The following is a 21,413-nucleotide window of genomic DNA, read 5'->3' on the forward strand; positions in this document are numbered from 1 at the left end:
GAGTGGAGCAACATGACTTCGAGAAGGCCGTGGGGGAGGTGATTCCTTGCGCCAAGCGCGAGGGGTTCGCCACAGTCCCAGATACTCGCTGGGAGGATGTCGGCGGTCTGGAGCAGCTTCGAAATGACTTGGAGGAGATAATATGCGACCCGATTATGTATCCTGACCTGTACCGATCCGCTAACATGGATCAGTGTGAGGGGGTCTTGCTCTACGGTCCGCCCGGATGCGGCAAAACGCTGGTAGCAAGAGCTGTGGCCAACGAGAGCAACGCGAACTTTATTCTGGTCAACGGTCCCGAGCTGCTGAACAAGTACGTCGGCGAGTCTGAGAGAGCGGTCAGGGAGACGTTTCGTAGGGCAGAGGCTGCCTCGCCCTGTCTTGTCTTTTTTGACGAATTCGATGCACTGTGTCCGTCAAGGCAAAACGACGAGGGCAGCGGATCTGGGACACGAGTTGTGAACACGCTACTCACTGAACTTTCTGGAGTTCACCAGCGAAAGCAGTTATACGTTCTGGCCGCTACTAATCGACCCGACATGATTGATCCCGCAATTCTACGTTCTGGGAGGTTAGAGAAACATATCTACGTGCCACCTCCCACCTTGGAGGACAGGGCGAAGATCCTTGTCGCCGCTGCGCGGAAGTACCCTGTGGCAGCTGGGGTTCCGTGGGAATCTCTAGCTGAGAAGACTGAAAATTTCACGGGCGCAGACCTGGCCGCCCTGGTCAAGACGGCGACGCGTGTTGCCATGAGATCTGGCAAGGCAGAGCTGTTACGAGATGGATGTCCAGCTGGTTTCGTTCGCCACTCTCACTTTCTTGAGGCGCTCAGCGTAGTGTCGCCTACGGTGACCCGCGAGCAGTTCGCCCACTATGAAGCCATTCGTAACCGCCTAGAAGGCAACTAGCTAATTTTTGTATGAACTCAATGACCTGAAGTTTGCACAGACGCTTGAAAGAGTTCAGTAAACAGGAGTCACACGACACATCCCGAAGAGTGGGACATATCGGTGCCGCTGCGAGCTGCGGGCGGAAGGTTCACGCACGGAGTGCTCGACGCTGACGGACGCCTTTGGGCCGGCCGCGCGTTGGAGGACCCCGACTGCCCCTTACAGTCGTGGGTCACCACGAAGATCCTCCCGTTATCATCTAGCGTTTCGCTTCCCCGCTTTACATGGCGGTCCATCCGGGCCCTGGGGTCTACTTCGGGTGACAACGTCAGTACTCGCTTGTCACTCTCGGGGGATTCAAAACTGAAGGTTCGTCTTTTGGGACTTGGGTCCAACGAGAATTCCATGCGCTGCTCGACGTCAGACGCTTTTTTGGCCTCTCTGCGTGTCAATCCGGTGGCGCTAATTTCCCTGCGGGGAGATAGTAGAGAGGTGGGAGTCTTGTTGGGCCGAATACCACCAAGATCCAGAGGCGGAATAACACTTTGGGACCGCTGGTGGGGAACCTCCTCTCCAGGCCGCAGAAGCCGCAGTGTATCTCTGTGCAGCTCTCCAACCATTCGCTGAACCCATCTGAGCTTGAAAACGTCTGTATTCAAAGATCTCTACGGTGTTTACCGTGCAGCTGCAGCCTCCTGTCATGGTTGTAAACCAGTAGTGACCTGACGGCCTGTCTGAAGTCCTCTGGTGCGAAGGATGGGAAAGGGTTGATACGCACAGCGAAAACCTTGTTGATCAAAATGCCATGACGCGTCGAATTGAACGCCGTACGTCCCACCAGCATCTCATAAAGGAGCACGCCAGCTGCCCAGATATCCATCCGCCAGTCGTGCCCCGTCCCTTGAAGCATTTCTGGTGGTAGGTAGTCCAACGTACCACAAAAGCTGAAGTGCTTCTTACTACCCAGTACTGGCGAAACCCAGCCAAAATCAGTTATCTTGAGCACTCCATCGGAGTCCAGGAGCAGATTCTCCAGCTTCATATCCCGATGGTGGAATCCAGCCGCATGTATTGCAGTCAACCCAGAGACTAGCTGCATGAATCTTATGAATGTTGTCCTTTCATCAAAGTGACGATCGCGAGTTTTTTTCATGGCTTGGTACAGGTTGCCGCCTGCACAGTGCTCCATGACCAGGTGTAGGCTGTCCTCCTCGTAAAACACACGGTACAGTCGAGCCACATTTACGTGTTTGATATCCATTTGGGCTTCGATTTCCTTGGCATGGAGGGAGTCAAGCAAGTCGCTGTCTGTGGCAGACCTCATGATCGACTTCACGGCGTACACCTGCCCCTTATACCGCATCCGACTTACCACGCCGTAGGCGCCGCGACCGAGAATCGAGCTGGCACCGCGAGCGATGGGCACTCCGCCAGCGTTCGAGACAGATGAAGACACAGACTCGAAGTCCGCCATCGAGCTCGCTTTGTGCACGCTGTCCAGTGCCTTCAGATTGCCGACTGAGCCCTGCATTGGGACCAGCCGACTGAGGCATTCCAATGCACCTTCAGCGATGTCCGCGCTGCAAGTCCACTTGCTGCGCAGGGGTGGAGGCTTTCTGGCCACCAGGAACATGGGAACATTGTCGTTCTCCAGACTGCTACATTCAGTGCTCATAAATGTGGAGAATGACAAATATTACTTGCAACGCGAGGATGGATTACAAAGATGGATTACAAAGCGAATTTAAAACAATCAACGGTACATGTCAGCATCAACGACTTGCATGACCTCTCTTTCAGCGAATGGCAGGTTACACTCAACGTCTTCTATGACGTCATTACTCTCCGGCGCGGACAGCCTCCGTATTCCGACCACGACACCAGCGCCCAAGCCAGCCAAGCTCGCGGCTACGACAGTAGCCACCATGGCGAACATCACAGCATCACCGTTGCCAGATACCTTCATATAATCGGACATGTCGATCGAAACTGGTGACACAGTGGAGGGCACGCCACTGGTGGCGGGTATTGTGGCCACAGTAGTCGTCTGTTGACCGACAGTGCTAGTTGCTACCGGAAGACAGATCAGAGTCTGCACCGCTTCATCGATAGCACGCGCCATACTTTCCACAAGGACTTCAGCCTGAAGTTTATCGGGGTCCATCACCGATAACACCGACTCCACACCATGCCGGCGCAGATCACCGAAGATCTCTCCGTAGTGCTCCCAGTAGCACTCCCCCAGCTTTTCCTCCAGCACAGGAACGGCCCAGGAGTGCTCGCCTCCTCCCATAACGCATTCACCGAACCAGGTACCTGGACACGTTGCTCTCACCACGGGGCAATGAGAAGCCAGAAGATCGAAGAGTCTAGACCGGTACTCGTACTCGTTGACCAATGCCGGAGGCGTAACCAGTGCCACCGGAATTACATGGTTGCGGCTGAACATCTCGGCAAACCGCTGGTCGCTGGAGTCAGGGTACTCGTAGGTCTCGCAGTCGTCGTGCTTCCCCTCATAAGGATACTCGGTGATCGCATCAGGCTCCACAAGCAGGTGATCATTGGAGAAGCTGAACAAGCCGGTTAACACGCCTCCAGTGGTCATGGTCTCTCGATCGCAAAATGACGACCACCATCCCTGCAGATCGTCTTCGTCTACGAACACCCCCTGCTCCCTGAATGCACGAGTCACGTCGTTTCTATAGTCGCTATCGACAGCTTGCGTGCACACGACGAACGCTCGGTATGCATCAACTCCCTTGACTGAAACGCCTGACAGAGGAAACGGAACCCACGACCCAGCGAAGTCGGAGGCGATGCGACCGTCTTCGACATCTTCGCTGTAGCTGCCGAAGTGGCGTTTCCAATACCGTTGGGTGCCTTTGTAGGTGGTGTCGTATCCAAGAAAGTGCTTCTGGTTCCTTTTGCCGTTGTGGGCTACGTCATCGGTCACCATCATAACAATCCGGGCTATTGGTTGGCCCAGATTATTGTGCGTGCCGCTGTCTCGCCAATGCAGTGGGTCTGTTGCCGCGAGAGCTATGCCTTCCAGCTGATTCTCTTCAGCATCTTTGCCGCCAGAGACACTCATCGAGTTCCAGGCGTCTTTGTACTCAGGATTTAAGGGATGTACCGTGGTGTAGCACTGGTCCCAGACGACACGATTGTCAGACCACACACTGTAGCCGGGTCCATATCCTACCAACGGAGCGGGCTTGTCTTGAAAACGCGAAAGTCCGTACTGAACAGAGCCATATTTTTCTCTTAAACCTTCTAGAAGCCGCTCAATCAGGCCGCTGGCCTTGAAGTCTTGAATGACTCCTCCAAACGTAGAGGTGGAGTCTTGCACATGCACGAGTCGGATATCTGGAAGGCAGAGGCTGCGAGCGGTAACGGTGAGTGCAGTACAGATTAAAAACTGGAACATTTATAATATCCCTGGAATTTTTGCTGATATGTGGGGATTAAATAATTCACATTTGAAAATGGATGTAGACATGATGCTCGAGCAGCTGGCGTGCTCCCAGCACGCCGAAGAGAGCCTGGAGTTCTTGTACTGCTGTGGCGAGAGCTTAGTCAACGCCAACAGCTACGACTTATTTGTCGTGTTCAACCGGGCTGTGACTGTCGGAGAGTCGCTTCGAAGACATGTAGTGGGTCAGCGATTAGGCGCTGCATGGGAGCGGGCAGCCTGCGAGGTGATTGTTGGCTATTGGACCGCTGAGAACATCCGATTTGAGGAGTCGTTACAGTGGAGTCGAGCCGTGATCAACGCTTTAGAAAGCGTGTGTGGATATATTGTTCCAGCGCTGCAGACCGCACACGTCATTCGAGACATGAATGTCAACATAGACGGGCTGCTAAGCGCGGTTAAGACGCTTCTGCATAGGAGAGAGCAAGTGGATCCTACGGTGGCAAGGGAAGCACATCGCTTCCGCCTTGCCGTACAGCTGCTAGAAAATCTGAGCGATAAGGGGCCGTCACTGCAAAGAGTTCTTGAGGAGGAGATGGATGAGGAAAACCTTCTCCCTGACTCCTTCTCTGGAACGTTCAATTGGAGCGTCCCCCCCATAGAAACGTGTTTCCGGTGCTCAACGCAGACGGAGCGGACGCTCTACCGTTGGACCATGTATACATGCATGCGGATGGAGCTTTTGGGGCCCTTCTTCGAGACACTCAATATGAGACGGTTGTTCATCGCCAAAACTGTGGGGTTCGGTTTTCCTGGCGTTTTCAAGTTGGAGGTTTCGCGATTCCTGCGCAACTGCTCCAAGCGCGTGCTCCTTGACCGTAAGGACTTCAACCGAGCAGCCCTGGTGGTGTGTTTCCGATGCAAAGACATGGGGGAACTCGACCTGACTAGAATTGACTTCAAACGCATCTTTTTCGGAGTCGTTCGGTCCCTTCCCTTCGGAATCGGATTTCAGCTGATGTCTGTAGGTTCTATTCTATGCTCTCCATTTCTCGGCGATCCCACTATGTTGCAGGAATGTGACGTGCTCATCAACACCCCCTTCTTCCTCGTGGAGTCACCTGTTTACATGAAAGCAATGATGTCCGCGCTGGAGTACATGCGGAACGGAGAGCTGCTGGTACGCAATCCGCTGTATCAGACTATTCTGCAGGGGAACACCGGCCCCTCGACCACCCCGCGGTACCTTCGGGGCACCCTCGACGTTCGAGACTTGTACGTTGAAAAGAAAGTCCCCATCTATTGGCAACCCGAAAGTGGCGCACTCCCTGTCGCCGAGAGTGAGTTGGACACGCAAGGATTGGCGGCATGTCGAGCCGCAATGACCAGCGAAGTCGTCCTTTTAGAAGGAGTTCCGCAAACGCGAAAGCTCGCCATTGTGAAACTCATCGAGGTTTTAACGCGGAATCAGAGGGGACTGCCTGTAGTACTTCTGTCCTTCACGAACTTCGCAGTGGACAAGATGCTACTCATGCTGCAGGAGCGAGTCCCTACTGCGAATATTGTGCGCCTTGGGGGCAACGTCTCTGACAGGGGCATGCAATTTAAGGTGACGAAGAAAGTCGACCGGAAGGGTGCTCGCGCCGCTAGAGCCTCGCTTGAGCAGGCCGTTAGACGAGTCAGTGACTGGCTCGCGTCGAAGGGAACAGCGCATGTGGAGTCTCTGATGATTGTGCACGTCCCCACCTCGCAGCTGTTGAGCCTCTTTGAGAAGGGCATGGGAGGGAGGAACTACCATCCTGAGATCCACAATGATCTTTACAGTTTCGTCGGCATGCAACTGGTGTTCTATCTCCAGGCGTGGCTTCGAGGAGAGAAGGTCCGAAGAGGTGCTAAGTGGAACAACTCCCAGCTGCGACGGGGTATGGTGCCGTGGAGTGAGCTGCGCCGCTGCATCCGTGGGGCGATCGAGGTCGTTAAGCGTAATGTCGAGGAGGAGCTGGTACCCTTCGGCTATGAACCAGTAGAGTTTCCCGCCCTGAAGGGCCGCCTGGCCGACCTCACCGCCTACCGTAGAGACGCCATTGTGGACTGCGTGCTCAGTCAGGCCTGTGCCCGCGTGAATCACATGTTCCTGAGCTCTCTCCGCGAGTGTGACCTCAAACGCGTAGAGTTGGAGGCCGTAGACCAGGCTGCTGTCTGCCGGGCGGCCAGGAAAGCCACCGTAGTGGGAATGACGGCCACGTTCGCCAGTCTGAATCGGAGTATCATCGAGAGATTGAGCCCCTGTGTAATCATCGCGGAGGGGGCGACGCAGTGCCTGGAACCGCTGCTCGTGTCGTGTCTAACCTCGCCTTGTTTGGAGCACCTGATTCTCGTGGGTAACAGCAGGAAGCACCTTCCAAGTCTGCGCTATGTTAAGCTGAGGAACACACTATTTCAGCGGAGTCTCACCTCTCGTCTCGTCTCCGCAGGGCACCCCTGTTATAGCCTTGGGCTAACCGAGTCGGCTCGGCCGGCTGACTGTCATGTGGTGTACCCCTGCGGGCATCGGTGCCTCCAGAAGGCGAGGCCGTTGCACTCACACGAGAGGTGCCGGCATCCCTGCCAGCGGGCGCTCGTTTGCGGCCACGTGTGCAGCAACCTCTGTTCTGAACCATGCGTGGGCATTTGCGAGGAGCCCTGCTCTATGGGCTGCCCCCATGGTAGATGCCCAAATCTATGTCATGAGACTTGCGCCTCGTGTCAGGAGCCGTGTCCGTTCCAGTGTCTCTGCCCTGATCGAAACCCCAAAAAGCTCTGTTCTCATCTGTGCTACAATGAGTGCGGCAAGAAGCTCTGCAAGGCGCGCTGCCATAGAACCTGTGCCTGCGGAGAGAGATGCGCCTCTTTTTGTGGAGACCCGTGCCATCCATGCTTCCGCTGCGACCTCCCAGGCGCTACATGCCCTCTGACAAAGCGAAAGCTCGCGCTTAAAGGCCCAGCGGACATAGTGGTGCACCTGTCCTGCGGCCACACCCTGTTCCATGACGCCTTCGTGGCATATGTGGCGTGAGGCCCTTCCTAGATGATCACTCAGGGAACAGATCGCATCTGACAAGGTGCAACTTCTTCGGTGCCCGTCCGAAGGGTGTCGGGAACCTATCGACTCCCATCGATACAGAGGCGAGATCGAGGCCATGGCGCAACGAGTGGAATCTGCCAAGCGCATGGCAGAAAGAAGCACGCGGCTTACTTTGGAGGCCTCTAAATGGCGCTACTCGAAGGGACGCGTGGTCCATATCACTGGTCAGTGCGTGCCGGTGCTGCCGCTGAAAGAATGCTTCGTAGAAGGACCGGTTTCAGACGACGAACTGGATCTTTTCCAAGAAGAAGATGGCATGGGTTCGCCTCCGTCTTGCACGGAGAAGTGCGATACCAATTCCCTGACCAGCGAGGTAGTTTGGGATGACAGGTGGAGTGACGGTGACAAGGCGGTTAGGGTCTCTGCATGTCCAACTCCGCAACGTGAGCCTCTGACATCCTTGGACCCCGACACCGATTCCGAATGTGTACGACGCAAGCTTCTGACGTCCTTACCCACAGTGGACCCCGACACCGACTCCGAATGTGTCTGCTGGGATAATGCGGACCAGTTTGACGAGTTGGAGACGAAGCCCGCAGTGGACTCGGAAACGGACTCAGAGTCGGTACGGCGCAACTATCAGATATCCTTACCCACAGTGGACCCCGACACCGACTCCGAATGTGTCTGCTGGGATCATGCGGACCAGTTTGACGAGTTGGAGACTTCATCTCATCCAAGAAGAGCCCCTTGTGTGGAGAAGGGTGTCGTGGGGGGCGGATGCTTCAGGATTGTGCGAAAGAGACGAATGAGGCTGGTCATGTGAGACTTTAAAAATTAGTGCTGTCAGTGTCGGTCAGTGGAAATTCAGAGTTGGCCGTTCGATCTCAGAAGCAACAATAATTACAGGAACATTCAGAAGCATGGAACATCGTTAATGGAAGGGCACGACACGGTACCGACGTTAGTAGTGTCAGTAGGTAAAGTTGGAGGGATGGTCGTGGCAGCGGCGGTTGTCACGGGTGCTTTCGTGGTCGTAGGCGCTGTAGGAGGCAGGGTTTGAGGGGAAGTGGTTGTAGGAGGCTGGGTTGGCTCTTCAGTTGGAAGAATACAGCCGCTCTCGTCATAGAAAGCTTGTAGCTGGTCCATGATGTGAAATATAATGTCCTTAAAGTGGTTGAGTCCGCCCTGCGCTGCGTAGTGGGCACCTCGGGTAATTCCGGCGTCGACAAAGGCCTTCCTGTGGACGTAAGAAACGCAGTCGGCTTCTGTCTTGGCGTTGGGACAGTCCAAATACCATTTTGCCACAGGAAGTCCAGCGTTCGGACCCATCGACACAAACACAGGCATAACATCCGTATGTGAATCGAATGCATCCTTCACCTGCTCGATGCTTGGATAATCCCACATGACGCAATCCTCTGCAGAATCCTCACTTTGGCCAGGATGAGCTCGGATTTTGCTAAGGTCCACAAATGGACCGCAAAGGGCTACCAGGTCTTCCCACTCCATCACCTCATCCCCTTTAAGAGTTCCTGCGTCATACTTCGGTCTGAGCTCCATCATTCGCTTGTAGTTGCCGTCCTTGACGTCGCAGCGACCGTACCTGAACATCCATCTGGTTTGGCCATCATCCATCCGTGGAGTCCCCAGATCGTTGTTCCAGTTGGTGCACGCCTTCAGCAAGTCGCCCGGCTGGTGACTCGGAGCGTCCGTGACGATCAACAGCACTTTGATGACACCCTTCGTGGCCCCCTTCTTATCAATGGTCGTGGCGAACCCACTATGCGGGCTGGTCAGCGCCGAGATAATTCCGCCGTACACGTTCTCATGCCAGTCACCACCACCAGACCCTGACAGATTACGAAGTACACTGTCCGCTCGGACGATATCGCCGGTCAATGGTAGCACATTAGTAAAGCATAGGTCGCGGTTGTACTTCTTGGGAAAGTCTCCGAAGTCGCCAGTACCCACGTATGGCATGGGTTTATCTGCGAACTGCGAGAAGGCAATGCGGCTGCCGGGCCAGGTTTGCTGCGTGGTCTCAAGGATCTCCTTCATGGTGGAGTGCACTGTAGTTAAGAAGCGGGTAAAGCTCCCTGTTTGATCTTGCACATGGTGAATGTCGAACGTTACAGGGCACTTTCCCTTACGGGCGCCACGTACGTACCCCCCCTTCTTGGCAGCAGCAATAACATCTCTCATGGTTGGAAGACCACCGACAACACTAAATTCGTCCAGAATCAGATTTGCGGCAGCGACGGCAGCCAACACACATAGCTTTAGCATTTAAATGGATTAAGTTCCTTTGGGCTGTTGGTCTTCACCCCACCGATTCATTTTGTTTCGGATTTCAAAGTACGGAACATTTTATCATTAGATTTTCACAGTCTCTGGCTGGCTCTGGGTGATTTCCGTCCAGATGTGCTGCTGCAGCTTATCCGTTTTGATTTTCCCACCCTTTCCCTCTTCGTCGAAGATCACCTGCAGGTCGGTCTTGTTCAGAGGGATGTTGAATTTCCGACACACCTCCTCGGTCTGTTCAGCAGACACCTGCGGTCCGAAGTGCTTCAAGGCGAATCGCATACCGCTGACGATATTCGTCTCGAGAGCCTCAATATCTCCAGTCGAAACTGACGGCATTCCCAGGCGCTCCATAATGTCGTCCGATCCCAGCTCAACGTCCCGCTGCAGCTGAGCGGCGAGTTCGCGGAGCGTCTTGTTGGTTTGCCACACGGCAGTGGCCCCTCTCACGATGTCAATAATGGCAAACACCACCAGCGGAACCATGCCAATCATCTCGATGATGGTGGAAGTAAAGACCCCTGGCGAAATCGCGAGAACGACGAGCGTGAGATGGAACATTCCTCGCCCAAGCCGGTGGTACAGGAACCGAATCCACTCATGACAGACCTCACGAACGAATTGAAGCCCTGGCATCGAAGGCAACATGATGCCCAGGTCCACTAGCAGCGACAGCACCACATAGACGCTGAGCACCAAGTTGACCATGATCTGTGCAACGTCCAACGCCAGCAGATTCATGACGGTTTCCCAGATGCTGGAGATCAGGATGAGGATTTTGGCCACCATAAGCACCAAGATCACCTTCTTAGGATGCGTCTCAGCCATAGCCTTCGCGTTGCGGTATTGGTTGAGCAGGAAAGCGGACGAAGCTTGAACTCCATCCTTCCCCCGCTGTGTCCACCTATGTATCCGGGCCTCATCCATGAACGGAGTCGCCTCTCCCTCAGCATCGTACTCGATGTACTCATATGAACTCTCTTCATCCCCTTCAACCACTGGTTCCTCGACGGCCTCCAGCTTGCTGCTTTCGCTCGCTGCCGCCATAGCGAATGCTCCCGCCGTTCGCACACACCCTATTCACCAACAATCGTTTTAGTCAGATAATACACACTAGTAGTCGCTTATTCTCGATGAAGTGAACATCTTGGTCATGGCTCCGTAGAACCATGAGCTCATGGCGATCTCGATGAGGAAGCCGCCACAGACGAGGAAGACAATGAAGTACAGCACCGCCCTTTGCCTGCCCGAGAACGAATCATCCTCCCGTCGGATTGGCCGTCGCGCGTCCTTCATGCGTCTCCGCTGGGCTTGAACTGGGACCCCCTGCGTAACGTGTGAGCCGAGGACTCACCATGAGCGAAATTGTTCAATAATCACTCACGAAATGTCAAATCGAGTCGAAATGGCAAAGAGCCGTAAATCGGTGGAAACTAGCCCGATCAAGTCTCTGCACAAGCTCTCTGAAGTGCAGAGGTTACAGCGGGAGGTTCGGGATTTGAAGGATGCGAAATGCTGGATGCAGCGGGCTTTAGGGTTGAAGGAGAAATCCGTGGAGAAGTTAGAACTGGATCTACGACGTTTAAAGTGCGTACATCAGCTGAAGGAGAAAATGACCAGAAGCGTAGGTGTCCAAGTCGTTGATTCCGATGAGCCCTTTCTGGCAGAGAGAACGTGGACTCGTTGGACTCTGCCTGCGGCGGAGATTATTGGGGACTCCTCGCAGTTGTCCGTTGAGAGCCACTCTGAAGTGATCCTTCAGACCCCCAGCGTTGCAAACGTCGCAGTGCAGGCCACAGCAAGTCGGATACAGGCAGGTTGCCAAACCGATGAGGTCATGACGCGATCCCCTAGGCTCGTTTCGCAGATACCCGTCGCAATTGCGATGTCCAAGACGCTTCTAACGCTGCAGATCCTCGAGGGCGTTGATATATGGAGCTCTCCGAGGCAATTTAAGGCCACACAGACTGTCGCGTCACGAGCTCGCATGACCTGTGCGAACTATTGCTTAGCGGATCGAGTGTCGCGACCCTGGGAGGTGGGCACTCCAAGAGTGTTGAGTATTGAGCCAGAACCCACGCCGCAGATGACCAGAAATACTGTGGAGGTCCTGATTCAGGCCGACAACGACAAGGAGAATCGTAAGTTGGGCCTCTGCCGAACGGTGGTGTTCGTACCACAGGAGACCGACATGTGCCTGCTGGACACCCTTATTGACGGTGCCGCCGCTGCGGCTCCAGGAAGCGTGTCGACGATTCAAGCGCTCAGACCGAATCCCGATCGTTATAAACTGGAAGCGATAGCGCTGATAGAGAAGGCCCTGTTCGAATTCAACTGGAAGTCACTAGCGCATCCGGCCAAAATCAGTCACGTGATGGAGCTTAAAGTGGATCTCGCGCAGAGTCACAAGGAAAATGCTGCTCTCAGAAACAAGTTGAGACGGAAGTGACACATTGCATTGCTTGTTGCATATTAACCTGAATGCTCAATGCTGTTGATCTCGGACAGAAACGCGGTAAGCTCGTCCTCTTCAGCACCGCGCTGACCCGAGATTAGAATCAGAGGAGAGCCATTCGAATGTGGGAGTGCTGATGCAAAGCCGCTTTGAAAGGGTGGATCTGGTAGGAAACCTCTTGGTGGCAGGGAACCTCCTACTGGCACACCAGGTGGCAGGGAACCTCCTACTGGCACACCAGGTGGCAGGGAACCTCCTACTGGCACACCAGGTGGCAGGGAACCTCGTGGTGGTGGCATTTCTCGTTCGGATGCCGGCCTTGTTGCCCCCTGTCTGTCGGCTGCCAAACCTGTGTATAACATCAGCTCCGGTCTCATGTGTGGAAGGGACGCTACAGGCGGGGGCGGCCCTTCAGGTAGAGGCGGCGGAGGGTCGTCTTCTGGTGCAGGGACTCGAGCAACTGGCTCAGGGGCATCGTCAGAGCTGCTGTCGTCAGAGCTGCCGACGTCCACCTTAGGGACGGCCTGCGTCTTCTCTTTCCGGAGAGCATCCAGTTTTCGTGAAAGGTAGGCTTCGTCGGCGGCCGTCTTCTGTCTTTGTCGTTCGCGCTTCCCATCTGTGGCTTGTCTGATGGTGAACTCAGACAACTCCTCTACTAAGTGCCGATAGCGGATCTCTTCCTTGACACGCAGTTTGCCCCTTGCCTTGATATTTTTAAGCTTGTCGATCTCCGCCTTCACGGAGCTGGGGTCTTTTTGCAGCTGCCCTCTAATGCGATTCTGGTCTTTCTCTTTTTGATTCCGATTCCTCGTCTTCTTCTTTTCCTGCTGACGATGTGCCTCAACCTCATTCCTAGCGCCCATAATCGCTATTAGCCGGGGTTGAAATGGTTGATACCTCCTGGATTCGCGACCAGGTGGCACTACTGCTGAAACTAGACGCGTCGGCCGTCTCTGACGACATCGTGGAACAGGTTCTCTCATTCGACTCCGCAGACGCCCTTGAGGCGCATCTTCTACGGCTCACTTGCGGTTTGGATGAGAGTCCAGACGCTCGCACCAATGAAATCGCGGCGCGTTACTTTGCGCGCAAGTTGGTCAGATCGAAAGCCCGAAAGACACGGCCCTCACAATCGGTTCCCCAGGCAGCGGAGGCGCCTGACGAATGCGCTTGTCAGGCTCGCGACCACAAATTGGCCGCCAACTGCAGTTTTTGCGGTCGTATCGTGTGTTCGGTAGAGAATACAACCGCATGCCCCAGTTGCGGAGAGGGTCTCGGCCGAGAGGCCTGGAAGCGGAAACACCACGAGAGCCTGTGGGAGGAGGCCGCCTTCACAAAAGCGGTGAGCACACGTGACCGCATCGTCGAGTACGACCAGCAGTCAGCCGAGCGGACCAAGGTGCTGGATCAAGCTACGGACTGGTTTGACGAGGGCGTCGACCGGTGGAACTCCAGAGCCGAGAGGGAGTACGCGCTTGGCGTTCATCAGGAGATGGAAGAGAAACTGGAGAGTGCGACGGGAAGAACCTACGTTGCGTTGGATGTGGTGAACAAGACGCTAGCAGAGGTTGACTGGAGTGCTGAGGTGGCCCATGAGGCCGCGGAGAGGCTGACTGTATTTACAGATCTGAAGAAAAAGAACAGACCTACAGCCACGCAGAATGCAGTGGACGCCGACGCTGTGTACAGCGAGGCGCTTCGGTCACTCGAGGCCGTCACTCGTATGAAGAACCAACGAGCAGCCGCCCTGCTGGGAGCAGCCACTCAGGAATTGCGGTCAAACAGACCATTGGTGAGGGGGCGTCGCAATCGCTGACACAGCTTATCGAGGCCGACCTGGACGACGCACTTCCGCCTTCGCCGCCTTTTCAGCTGCCCGCCAACTGGGAGTTCTACGAAGATCCGATGCCTACATCTCTTGAAGACTCTGGCGTCTGCTTGTCTCTCCACCAACCCTGGGCGTCTTTGCTAGTTCTCGGATTCAAGCGCCTCGAAGGCCGTTCTTGGTACACGGACCACCGTGGGCCTCTATGGATTCACGCTGCCAGCTTGCAACCCGACCCCATCGCCTACGACATGCTGGTCAACCAGTATGCACAGGTCTACGAGAACGTACACCCACCCTTCCCTAAGCTTGCGGACTTGCCGACCTCGGCTCTGCTTGGGCGAGTGGAGCTTGTGGACGTGATCGAGAACGGCGACCTTTCTGACAGGCGTGATGACGGGGCCTTCCCACAGAGTGAGAGCTCCAAATCACCCTACGTAATGTACTGCCGGCGCCCGGAAACCCTGCTGATGCCTGTGCCCATGTCAGGCCATCATAAACTTTGGAAAGTTGACGGATTTAAGCAGTACGCAAGAGCCTTGAAGCCAGCTGTCTTCACACGATTGAAGAGCGCATGAGACACTTAAGTATGACTCGCATATTCATGATTTGTATTGTGGAACATGTTGCAGCGTGAATGGGACAGCGAACCGTTCAGCGACGATCTTATCAGCAGTTCCTTCGACGGGGCCGAGTCGTTCAACAAAGCGCTGGGGTCCAACATCCTTTTGAAGAGGGGTCAGACACAACCGCCGTACCAGGCACAGATCAAGAAGAGCAGAAACTCTCTGCGGTTCGTGAGCGACTGGGAGGCCGCTTACTTAGGGACAACTCGACGTCAGCGACGGATACAAGGGGGATGCGGGTGACCACGCGGCAACAATCGGGCTCCCAGCAACCAGGCCTGCCTCCCGGGAGCAGGACTCCACCATGACAGACCAGCGGCACGCAGAAGCAGAATCTGGGGAGACATTGGAACACACTTGGCAAAACGACTTGGAAATGCCCTCTGAGCAAACACAAGAGCAGCAGCCCTGTGAGGAAGAGCTGCAGCCCTACGAGGAAGAGCAGCAGCCATGTGAGGAAGAGCTGCAGCCCTTCGAGGAAGAGCAGCAGCCCTGTGAGGAAGAGCAGCAGCCCTGTGAGGAAGAGCAGCAGCCTTACGAGGAAGAGCAGCAGCCCTGTGAGGAAGAGCTGCAGCCTTATTCGGAAGAGCAGCCCTACGAGGAAGAGCAGCAGTCCTGCGAGGCGGTACGAGAGGATGAGCCGGAACAGCCAAATGAGGGTGACGGAAAGTACGACGAAGTACCTTACCGAGGAGACCCCGGTGTGGAGTTCACCCATGAGACAGTCCTCCGGCAACCTGGCACCGCTGCCTCCAGAGCCCGCTCACTCGGCCCCCGAGAAAGGATTCCGTTGGTTCGAGGAAAAGTGGATGCTATCCGTAATATGTTCGAGTTGGAGCCTAGTGCTTTGTCCCCCACTAGCGAACCCAGCCAGGGCGCCGATCGCCTTGATGTAGGGGAGGCGGGGCCCGGTAACGCTCTCGAAGCCGACAGCGCGGTAGTGGATCCCCACCATAGGCCTGGTGCTTTGTCCCCCACCAGCGAACTCAGCCAGGGCACTGATCGCCTCGATGTAGGGGAGGTGGGGTCCGGCAACGCCCCTCTGATGATGCCTCTGAGCCATCTCTCTGAGCACGTCGAAGCCGATAGCGCGGTAGTGGATCCCCACCATAGGCCCGGCGCTTTCGAACTCAGCCAGGCCGCTGATCGCCTCGATGTAGGAGAGGTGGGGTCCGGCAACGCCGCTCTGATGATGCCTGTGAGCCATCTCTCTGAGCACGTCGAAGCCGATAGCGCGGAAGTGGATCCCCACCATGGGCCCGTGCTGGTGATAGATCCGCAGCAGCACTACTACTTTCATGGCGACGAGGACCTTGATGAAACTGAATGTCACCTACAGCCTGTCGGCCTGGAGTCGTCGCTTTGCGACCCACTCTACTTGGACACCGGAGATGACGACTCAGTGTCTGCGGTTCTGAAGACGCCGGAGGAGCATTTTCCGGACAGAACCCACACAGCTCTGCGCGCCTCGGATGCTCCGGAGTCTGATCGCCACGTTCTGAGTATACGAAGCTCCCCCTTCGTGGAGACCTTTGGGCCGGAACCCATTAGTGCTGATCCAATTGACGCAGTCGCTGTTGATGCCCCTGACGTCTCCCATCAGCTGTTTATGCCTGCAGACCCCGTGCAACCGATATCCTCTTCGGGAACTCTCCAATACTCTCCAACTAGCGACCGAGACCTGGCCGTGTCACCGAGCCTGCTTCCCAAAGTCCGTCAACGTGGTGCTGGGCAGCTCGACAACGAGAGCAAGGGACTTCTGGGCAATGAAGCCTCCTCCCCTCAACGACGACTCAGTTCAGCTGTTAGCTGGCCCCAGGTCCCCTACGGCGCCGGCATGATACCTAGACAGGAGGCCACGCCGCCTGCCAAGCCACGCTACCGGAAGTCTGTGCACGAGCTCGGTGGTCACCAGATTCCGCAGCTACCTCACGGAGAGCAGCCTGTGCGTCGAGCTCGCGTGGACGAGGGAGAGGCCGTTCCCCGGCGAGAGCAGACGAGTGTTAGGAGGCCTCAGAATTTGAAAACGACAGGACCACCTGCTCAAAAAGACCGAGGGGAACCGCATGCGACTGATGCTTCGAAGAGAGTTGCGGCACGGGATAAGAACGCCGCAAGAAACGAGCGGCTCCCCAACCCAACTGTGGATCCGATATCGTGTAGAGGGCGATCCGTCGAGAGGTCGGTGCAAACCGAATTAACGGCGGAAGATCTGCAAGCCCTGAGATCACACCCTACAGCAAGGGAGCCGGAACGAGATTTTGCCACCCGTTTCGCCCCGCGTGGAGACATTCTCTTCGAGGACGCTCAGGGGAATCAGGCGGTGGCTGACTCTGGAGCTCGTTCCGCTGTGTCTATCTCTGATCTGTTGGAACAAGCTTTGAACACGAAAAACCCCGAGGTCGTAAATCTGAAAGCCAGCTTCGCGAGACGATCGTCTCCTGAGGCTGCCCGCTCCGTACCTCCAATCAGACGAGAGTCCCCTCGCCCAACGAGACACCGGGATGTGGTTGTCAAGCAAGCTCGCCCCCCCCAAGCCATGCCTGGCAAGGGGAACATTTCTGATGAAGAGAGCGTCCGACTCCGGCACACGACACAACCGAATCTGCCAATCTTTCGCCGCCCCTCCGATGTGAGGCGTCATCACGCCCCACAACCTTCACCAAGACATATCTCCCAAGGGCCTTCACTTAGACATACCTTACAAGACTTGCTAACCCAGTCGCCTTCACCTAGGCATGCCTCCCAAGAGCATCCCTCACCTAGGCATGCCTCCCAAGAGCATCCCTCACCTAGGCATGCCTCCCAAGAGCCGCCCGCACCCAGGCATGCCTCCCAAGAGCCTCCCGCACCCAGGCATGCCTCCCTGGAGCCTCCCTCACCTAGGCATGCCTCTCTGGAGCCTCCCTCACCTAGGCATGCCTCCCTGGAGCCTCCCTCACCTAGGCATGCCTCCCAGGAGCCGCCGTCACCTAGGCATGCCTCCCAAGAGCCTCCCGCACCCAGGCATGCCTCCCTAGAGCCTCCCTCACCTAGGCATCCCTCCCAGGAGCTGCCCTCGTCAAGGCATGCCACTGCGCCTCGCCATGATTGCGTAGAACCTCCGCCTCTCGTGGAGCCTTTCCCTGGTCAGGACCATAGGCGGCCCGTCTACGAAAGGCACAGCCGTGAGGGACCGGAACATCATGCTCGCCGCAAGTCGCCTGGGGCGAAACCTGAAGGCCGCTACACATCCACCGGCCGTCCGTACCGCCCCTCATTCGAAACGTTCAGCCCTCGAGGCATCGTAAGACGAAACGGCAACGTCGAGTTTGAGGACGCGGAAGGAAAACGCAAGCGAAAACTCGAACGCGCGCATATCCGCGCTGATCGCGATTCGCGGCGACAGGACCGTAACAGACCGCCCCGTGTTGACATCGTCGTGGCGCGAGTGCGCAGAGAACCATGAATTCACTTCACCAGGTTACCCATACCCACGTGCTGATAGTCTTGCTTCACCCCCTTGCCCAGCAGCTTCTTCACGTGCTCAGGCTGAGGGGGTGCACTGGTATGACCAACGCGCAGTGCCGCTTGGCCGTGACCCAGGAACACGCCCAGATGTACGAAGTAGTTCACGAGTCCGGCCCCGTAGCGCCATTTGTGTATAGGGTCATTGTACCAGTGTTGGGCTAGATGCCTGGACTCTTCTCGGAACAGTTGTAAGCAAAATCCGTCATAGGCAGAGACCATGGCGATCCTTGCTCGCAAGGAGTGAAGTCGACGCAGCTTATCAGGAGCCAAACCACTCATCTCTAGCATGGAAGCCGCCTCGCCGTGCGCCTGCTTCTCTTGAGCGTTGACGTCGACGGCCAACCGTTGTGCGTACGAAGCGGCCAGCAGCATGTCGTACAAGTCTTGGCACGTCTTCGAGGGAAGTCCAAGCAGCTCCACCACTGGCTTACAGACGTTGCCTTTGTCCAAAGTGATATCCCGGATCATGCCTTCGTGGTTGAACAGGTCTCTGAGGAGCTCGCCATACTGGCGCATGACACCATCGCTGACTCGCGAAGCGGTCTCGAACGCATGAACTCCTTTCAGGTAGTTCACCAGGCAGTAGGGATAGCTGAGGTCTTCCTTGCTCTTTCCCGCGTTAGCGACGAGGGCGCCTATATTCAGAGGACCGCAGGCCTTCTCGAACAGGTCGGTAACCATCTCTACGAAGGGAACACCAGCGCTCAGCCCGTCCAGATCCACTTTGGATACCATGCCGAAGACATCTCCAATCGCAGGCCATTCAATCTGCCGAATGTGAGCCCCAATGGAAGCTGTCAAACTTGAGAAGCCGTCTGAAAGCTCGGAGGCGACACAATACTTGACGTCACAAAAGGCAGATGCTATATCGCCTCGTGGGCTGGCAGCCATCTTTGTCAGCTGGGGGTTGGACTTCAGCTTCTCGGTAAGGCGGGCCTGATAGTCTTTGGCCTCTTTCAGCCCCCAGACCTCGCCTTCCTTTGCTGCAGCGAAAACGACGACGAGAAGCAAGCAGCGAAGCATGTGCACACGAAAATGCCTTCGCCTCGCCGGAAAAGGACTACCATTGCACCTCTGGCTCCCTTTTGAGAACCTGTAGGGCGTCGTTGGCCTTCTTCTCGTTCTTTCCCCGGCGGCGCTTGTTCTTGGCCTTCGGGCTAGGACCGGCATTATCATGTTTGCGACGACGTCCACGCCCTTCTTGCATACGCGGGAGACGGCTGGGCGAGGCCAGCAAGGCTTGTACAAGGGCTGCTTGTCTGATCGTCGGGGGGTCCGCTGGAGCCTCGGGCGCAGGTGGATTCTCTAGCAGCTCCATGTAGGCCTTGAACTCTTCCGACGATTCTATCTTGCCCTCATCTGGTGATGGTACGTTCGGCTCTAAGGGTCGCGAGAATGGCGCTTTACAAACAGCGATTCTAAATGAATCGCCTCGTTCATCAACAAACACCTGCGCGTTATACTTCTTGATGAACGTCTCCGCCTGGTTAGGGGTACGAAAGTAAACATAGCCCCTAGCAGGAACCGCAGGCTTGGTCAGGGAGACACGCTTCACTCCTTCGACAAACCATATGTCCGCTTCCGAAGGGGAAATGTCCAACTGCGTCACAGCCCGCCAGGTGCCTCACGTCGGCTGTCACCGCTTGCACGGAAGAGCGGAAAACGCTTTCTGTGATCGTTGGCGGAAGCCCGCGTACTACCACCTTACTGTTGACGGCTGATTTCTCCAGCCGTATGACGGCTAGCTCCTCATCTTGGATGAGGGCTGGCAGCTCACCTACACGGAGTGCCATGCCGGACGAATTAGGGAATTTAAGATGCTAGTGAATCCTCGAATCCGGCTGTCAGCCGCGGAACGGGATCTGTTTCGAACCCTCAAGGCACATCACAAGGAGCACGCTCAGCTGGGGCGACCACGTGTAGTTGGAGGTTGGGTAAGGGACAAACTTCTCGGTCTGGAGCCAGCTGACGTGGACATCGCCACTGAAACTGACCCTGCGATCTACGCAAGGTCGGTTCATGATTTCCTTTTTAGGACTGCACAGAAACGAACGCAGGGGTACCGCGTAGTACCCGAAACCAAAAACAAGCCCGTTAAGATCGCTATCCTTCGTATTTGCGGTTTCTTCATCGACGTGGTTCAGTACAGTGGGAACAGTTATGGAACCGACAAGGAATCCAGGGACTTCACTGTGAACTGCATGTACTATGATATCGTGGGAGATTACGTCTTGGACCCCTCAGAGAGGGGTCTACGGGATCTTTCCTACGGGGTACTACGCACAGTCCTACCACCTGCGCAATGTTTTCATCAGAACTCAGCCCACGTGTTGAGAGCGATACGTATTTGCGCCACACGGAGCTTCTATCTTGATAGTCAGCTTTATCAGGAGCTGAAAACGTCAGGGGCGGAGATAATGGAGAACATCTGCCCCTATCGCTGGCGGTCTGAGTGGGAAAAGTGCTGGGAACGGGAGGGGAGCCGTCTATGCGGCATCGTGGCGCATTTGGGACTATCCTCATGCTTTTTCGACACGGACAACGACCTATTCGCATGTCGCGCTTCGCTGAATATCTTCACATTGAAATCCATTTTGAAAGACCATGTGCGGCTATCCGCGGTACTGCCTCACAGACTCTACATGAAGTCACCGAAGATACAGGACATTTTAGGATCTGATCATGTTGCAAAGCTTGCTAATCTCAGGTATGCGGTCTTGCTGGAACCTTGGGCCTCAACGGACACGGACAGCGAGACGAGAAAGTGGATCCTGCGTCGTTACTCCAAGCGAGCCCGTAGGCTGTCGAAGCCTTCACCCTTGGCCGCTTGCGTGTCTACTGTCATCAAGCTCTCAGACGGACCCATGAGGCTGAGAAAGGCTTTACAATCCGTCCGCTCCCCTGCAGCTCCGTCTTGGCGTCAGCTACGCGAAGAGTACAACGGAGAGTCGTGGGATCAGATGATGCTAGTCTACGCCGCCACGGCAGGAACTCCGACTCTCCTACCAGCAGGCTGCCTCTCAGAACGGCTACCTGTAAGCTGCCACAGTCTCTACGCAAAGTGCATGGAGCAGAACCTATGGGATTCGAAGACTGAAGTGTACAATGTGTCTGCGGCCCCAAGCCCATGGTGTGCCACTGACATCACCTTCCCAGAAGATCTTCGCTTGGTGCAGGACCTCGTGGCGCGGGAGAAGGCCGTTTTGGTAGTCGACCCCCATCGTCCAGTGAACCCGCCGCCGCCGCGTCCAATTAAGGAACTGTTTGCCGACGTGGAGTTCCCCCCACTTAGTTCGCAGTGGGGTCGGTTTTAACTACCATGCA

At 55.8% G+C, this 21,413-nt stretch overlaps 13 protein-coding genes across 21 annotated transcripts; 6 read left to right on the top strand and 7 right to left on the bottom strand.

The window, feature by feature from the left end:
• KVP17_000101 (uncharacterized protein) lies at positions 1-911 on the top strand (the record flags this gene model as incomplete). 2 transcript variants are annotated; one of them, XM_068516378.1, is made up of 1 exon in its annotated part: positions 1-911. In XM_068516378.1, a coding segment is annotated over one exon (911 nt), but the record flags the coding sequence as incomplete, so codon positions are not given. The 2 variants fall into 2 exon arrangements, with proteins under 2 accessions (XP_068375230.1, XP_068375231.1); XM_068516379.1 differs by having other exon boundaries at positions 156-911.
• A 68-nt stretch (positions 912-979) lies between these two features.
• On the bottom strand, positions 980-2,568 carry KVP17_000104 (uncharacterized protein; the record flags this gene model as incomplete). Of its 3 annotated transcripts, XM_068516419.1 has the most annotated exons (2): positions 980-1,542; positions 1,572-2,568. In XM_068516419.1, 2 exons carry the CDS (start codon positions 2,566-2,568, stop codon positions 980-982), a joined length of 1,560 nt encoding a protein of 519 aa, XP_068375236.1. The 3 variants fall into 3 exon arrangements, with proteins under 3 accessions (XP_068375236.1, XP_068375237.1, XP_068375235.1); XM_068516420.1 differs by lacking the exon at positions 1,572-2,568 and having other exon boundaries at positions 980-1,513; XM_068516418.1 differs by lacking the exon at positions 980-1,542 and having other exon boundaries at positions 1,549-2,526.
• A 78-nt stretch (positions 2,569-2,646) lies between these two features.
• Positions 2,647-4,320, bottom strand: KVP17_000102 (uncharacterized protein; the record flags this gene model as incomplete). The annotated part of the gene is made up of 1 exon (XM_068516400.1): positions 2,647-4,320. The coding sequence occupies one exon, from the start codon at positions 4,318-4,320 to the stop codon at positions 2,647-2,649; it is 1,674 nt and encodes a 557-aa protein (XP_068375232.1).
• Positions 4,321-4,378: 58 nt separating this feature from the next.
• On the top strand, positions 4,379-8,195 carry KVP17_000110 (uncharacterized protein; the record flags this gene model as incomplete). 3 transcript variants are annotated; one of them, XM_068516513.1, is made up of 2 exons in its annotated part: positions 4,379-7,356; positions 7,385-8,195. In XM_068516513.1, 2 exons carry the CDS (start codon positions 4,379-4,381, stop codon positions 8,193-8,195), a joined length of 3,789 nt encoding a protein of 1,262 aa, XP_068375244.1. The 3 variants fall into 3 exon arrangements, with proteins under 3 accessions (XP_068375244.1, XP_068375245.1, XP_068375243.1); XM_068516514.1 differs by lacking the exon at positions 7,385-8,195 and having other exon boundaries at positions 4,379-7,360; XM_068516512.1 differs by lacking the exon at positions 4,379-7,356 and having other exon boundaries at positions 7,485-8,195.
• An 89-nt stretch (positions 8,196-8,284) lies between these two features.
• KVP17_000107 (uncharacterized protein) lies at positions 8,285-9,658 on the bottom strand (the record flags this gene model as incomplete). The annotated part of the gene is made up of 1 exon (XM_068516473.1): positions 8,285-9,658. The coding sequence occupies one exon, from the start codon at positions 9,656-9,658 to the stop codon at positions 8,285-8,287; it is 1,374 nt and encodes a 457-aa protein (XP_068375240.1).
• Positions 9,659-9,745: 87 nt separating this feature from the next.
• KVP17_000103 (uncharacterized protein) lies at positions 9,746-11,030 on the bottom strand (the record flags this gene model as incomplete). 2 transcript variants are annotated; one of them, XM_068516416.1, is made up of 3 exons in its annotated part: positions 9,746-10,697; positions 10,788-10,999; positions 11,028-11,030. In XM_068516416.1, the coding sequence occupies 3 exons, from the start codon at positions 11,028-11,030 to the stop codon at positions 9,746-9,748; spliced, it is 1,167 nt and encodes a 388-aa protein (XP_068375233.1). The 2 variants fall into 2 exon arrangements, with proteins under 2 accessions (XP_068375233.1, XP_068375234.1); XM_068516417.1 differs by lacking the exons at positions 10,788-10,999; positions 11,028-11,030 and having other exon boundaries at positions 9,746-10,720.
• Positions 11,031-11,078: 48 nt separating this feature from the next.
• Positions 11,079-12,122, top strand: KVP17_000106 (uncharacterized protein; the record flags this gene model as incomplete). The annotated part of the gene is made up of 1 exon (XM_068516451.1): positions 11,079-12,122. The coding sequence occupies one exon, from the start codon at positions 11,079-11,081 to the stop codon at positions 12,120-12,122; it is 1,044 nt and encodes a 347-aa protein (XP_068375239.1).
• A 23-nt stretch (positions 12,123-12,145) lies between these two features.
• On the bottom strand, positions 12,146-12,991 carry KVP17_000108 (uncharacterized protein; the record flags this gene model as incomplete). Its single annotated transcript, XM_068516484.1, has 1 exon — positions 12,146-12,991. The coding sequence occupies one exon, from the start codon at positions 12,989-12,991 to the stop codon at positions 12,146-12,148; it is 846 nt and encodes a 281-aa protein (XP_068375241.1).
• A 23-nt stretch (positions 12,992-13,014) lies between these two features.
• KVP17_000112 (uncharacterized protein) lies at positions 13,015-14,531 on the top strand (the record flags this gene model as incomplete). The annotated part of the gene is made up of 2 exons (XM_068516543.1): positions 13,015-13,920; positions 13,950-14,531. The coding sequence occupies 2 exons, from the start codon at positions 13,015-13,017 to the stop codon at positions 14,529-14,531; spliced, it is 1,488 nt and encodes a 495-aa protein (XP_068375247.1).
• A 45-nt stretch (positions 14,532-14,576) lies between these two features.
• On the top strand, positions 14,577-18,027 carry KVP17_000100 (uncharacterized protein; the record flags this gene model as incomplete). Of its 3 annotated transcripts, XM_068516372.1 has the most annotated exons (2): positions 14,577-14,750; positions 14,779-18,027. In XM_068516372.1, the coding sequence occupies 2 exons, from the start codon at positions 14,577-14,579 to the stop codon at positions 18,025-18,027; spliced, it is 3,423 nt and encodes a 1,140-aa protein (XP_068375227.1). The 3 variants fall into 3 exon arrangements, with proteins under 3 accessions (XP_068375227.1, XP_068375228.1, XP_068375229.1); XM_068516373.1 differs by having other exon boundaries at positions 14,577-14,822; XM_068516374.1 differs by lacking the exon at positions 14,577-14,750 and having other exon boundaries at positions 14,956-18,027.
• A 2-nt stretch (positions 18,028-18,029) lies between these two features.
• Positions 18,030-19,112, bottom strand: KVP17_000111 (uncharacterized protein; the record flags this gene model as incomplete). The annotated part of the gene is made up of 1 exon (XM_068516528.1): positions 18,030-19,112. One exon carries the CDS (start codon positions 19,110-19,112, stop codon positions 18,030-18,032), a length of 1,083 nt encoding a protein of 360 aa, XP_068375246.1.
• A 37-nt stretch (positions 19,113-19,149) lies between these two features.
• On the bottom strand, positions 19,150-19,882 carry KVP17_000109 (uncharacterized protein; the record flags this gene model as incomplete). Its single annotated transcript, XM_068516494.1, has 2 exons — positions 19,150-19,689; positions 19,718-19,882. The coding sequence occupies 2 exons, from the start codon at positions 19,880-19,882 to the stop codon at positions 19,150-19,152; spliced, it is 705 nt and encodes a 234-aa protein (XP_068375242.1).
• A 24-nt stretch (positions 19,883-19,906) lies between these two features.
• On the top strand, positions 19,907-21,403 carry KVP17_000105 (uncharacterized protein; the record flags this gene model as incomplete). Its single annotated transcript, XM_068516435.1, has 1 exon — positions 19,907-21,403. One exon carries the CDS (start codon positions 19,907-19,909, stop codon positions 21,401-21,403), a length of 1,497 nt encoding a protein of 498 aa, XP_068375238.1.
• Between the last annotated feature and the right edge of the window lie 10 nt (positions 21,404-21,413).

The sequence above is a fragment of a genome (assembly GCF_019968985.1).
Source record: "MAG: Porospora cf. gigantea B chromosome Unknown PgB_NODE_341_length_21413_cov_124.236, whole genome shotgun sequence".
Lineage (NCBI taxonomy): Eukaryota > Apicomplexa > Conoidasida > Eugregarinorida > Porosporidae > Porospora > Porospora cf. gigantea B.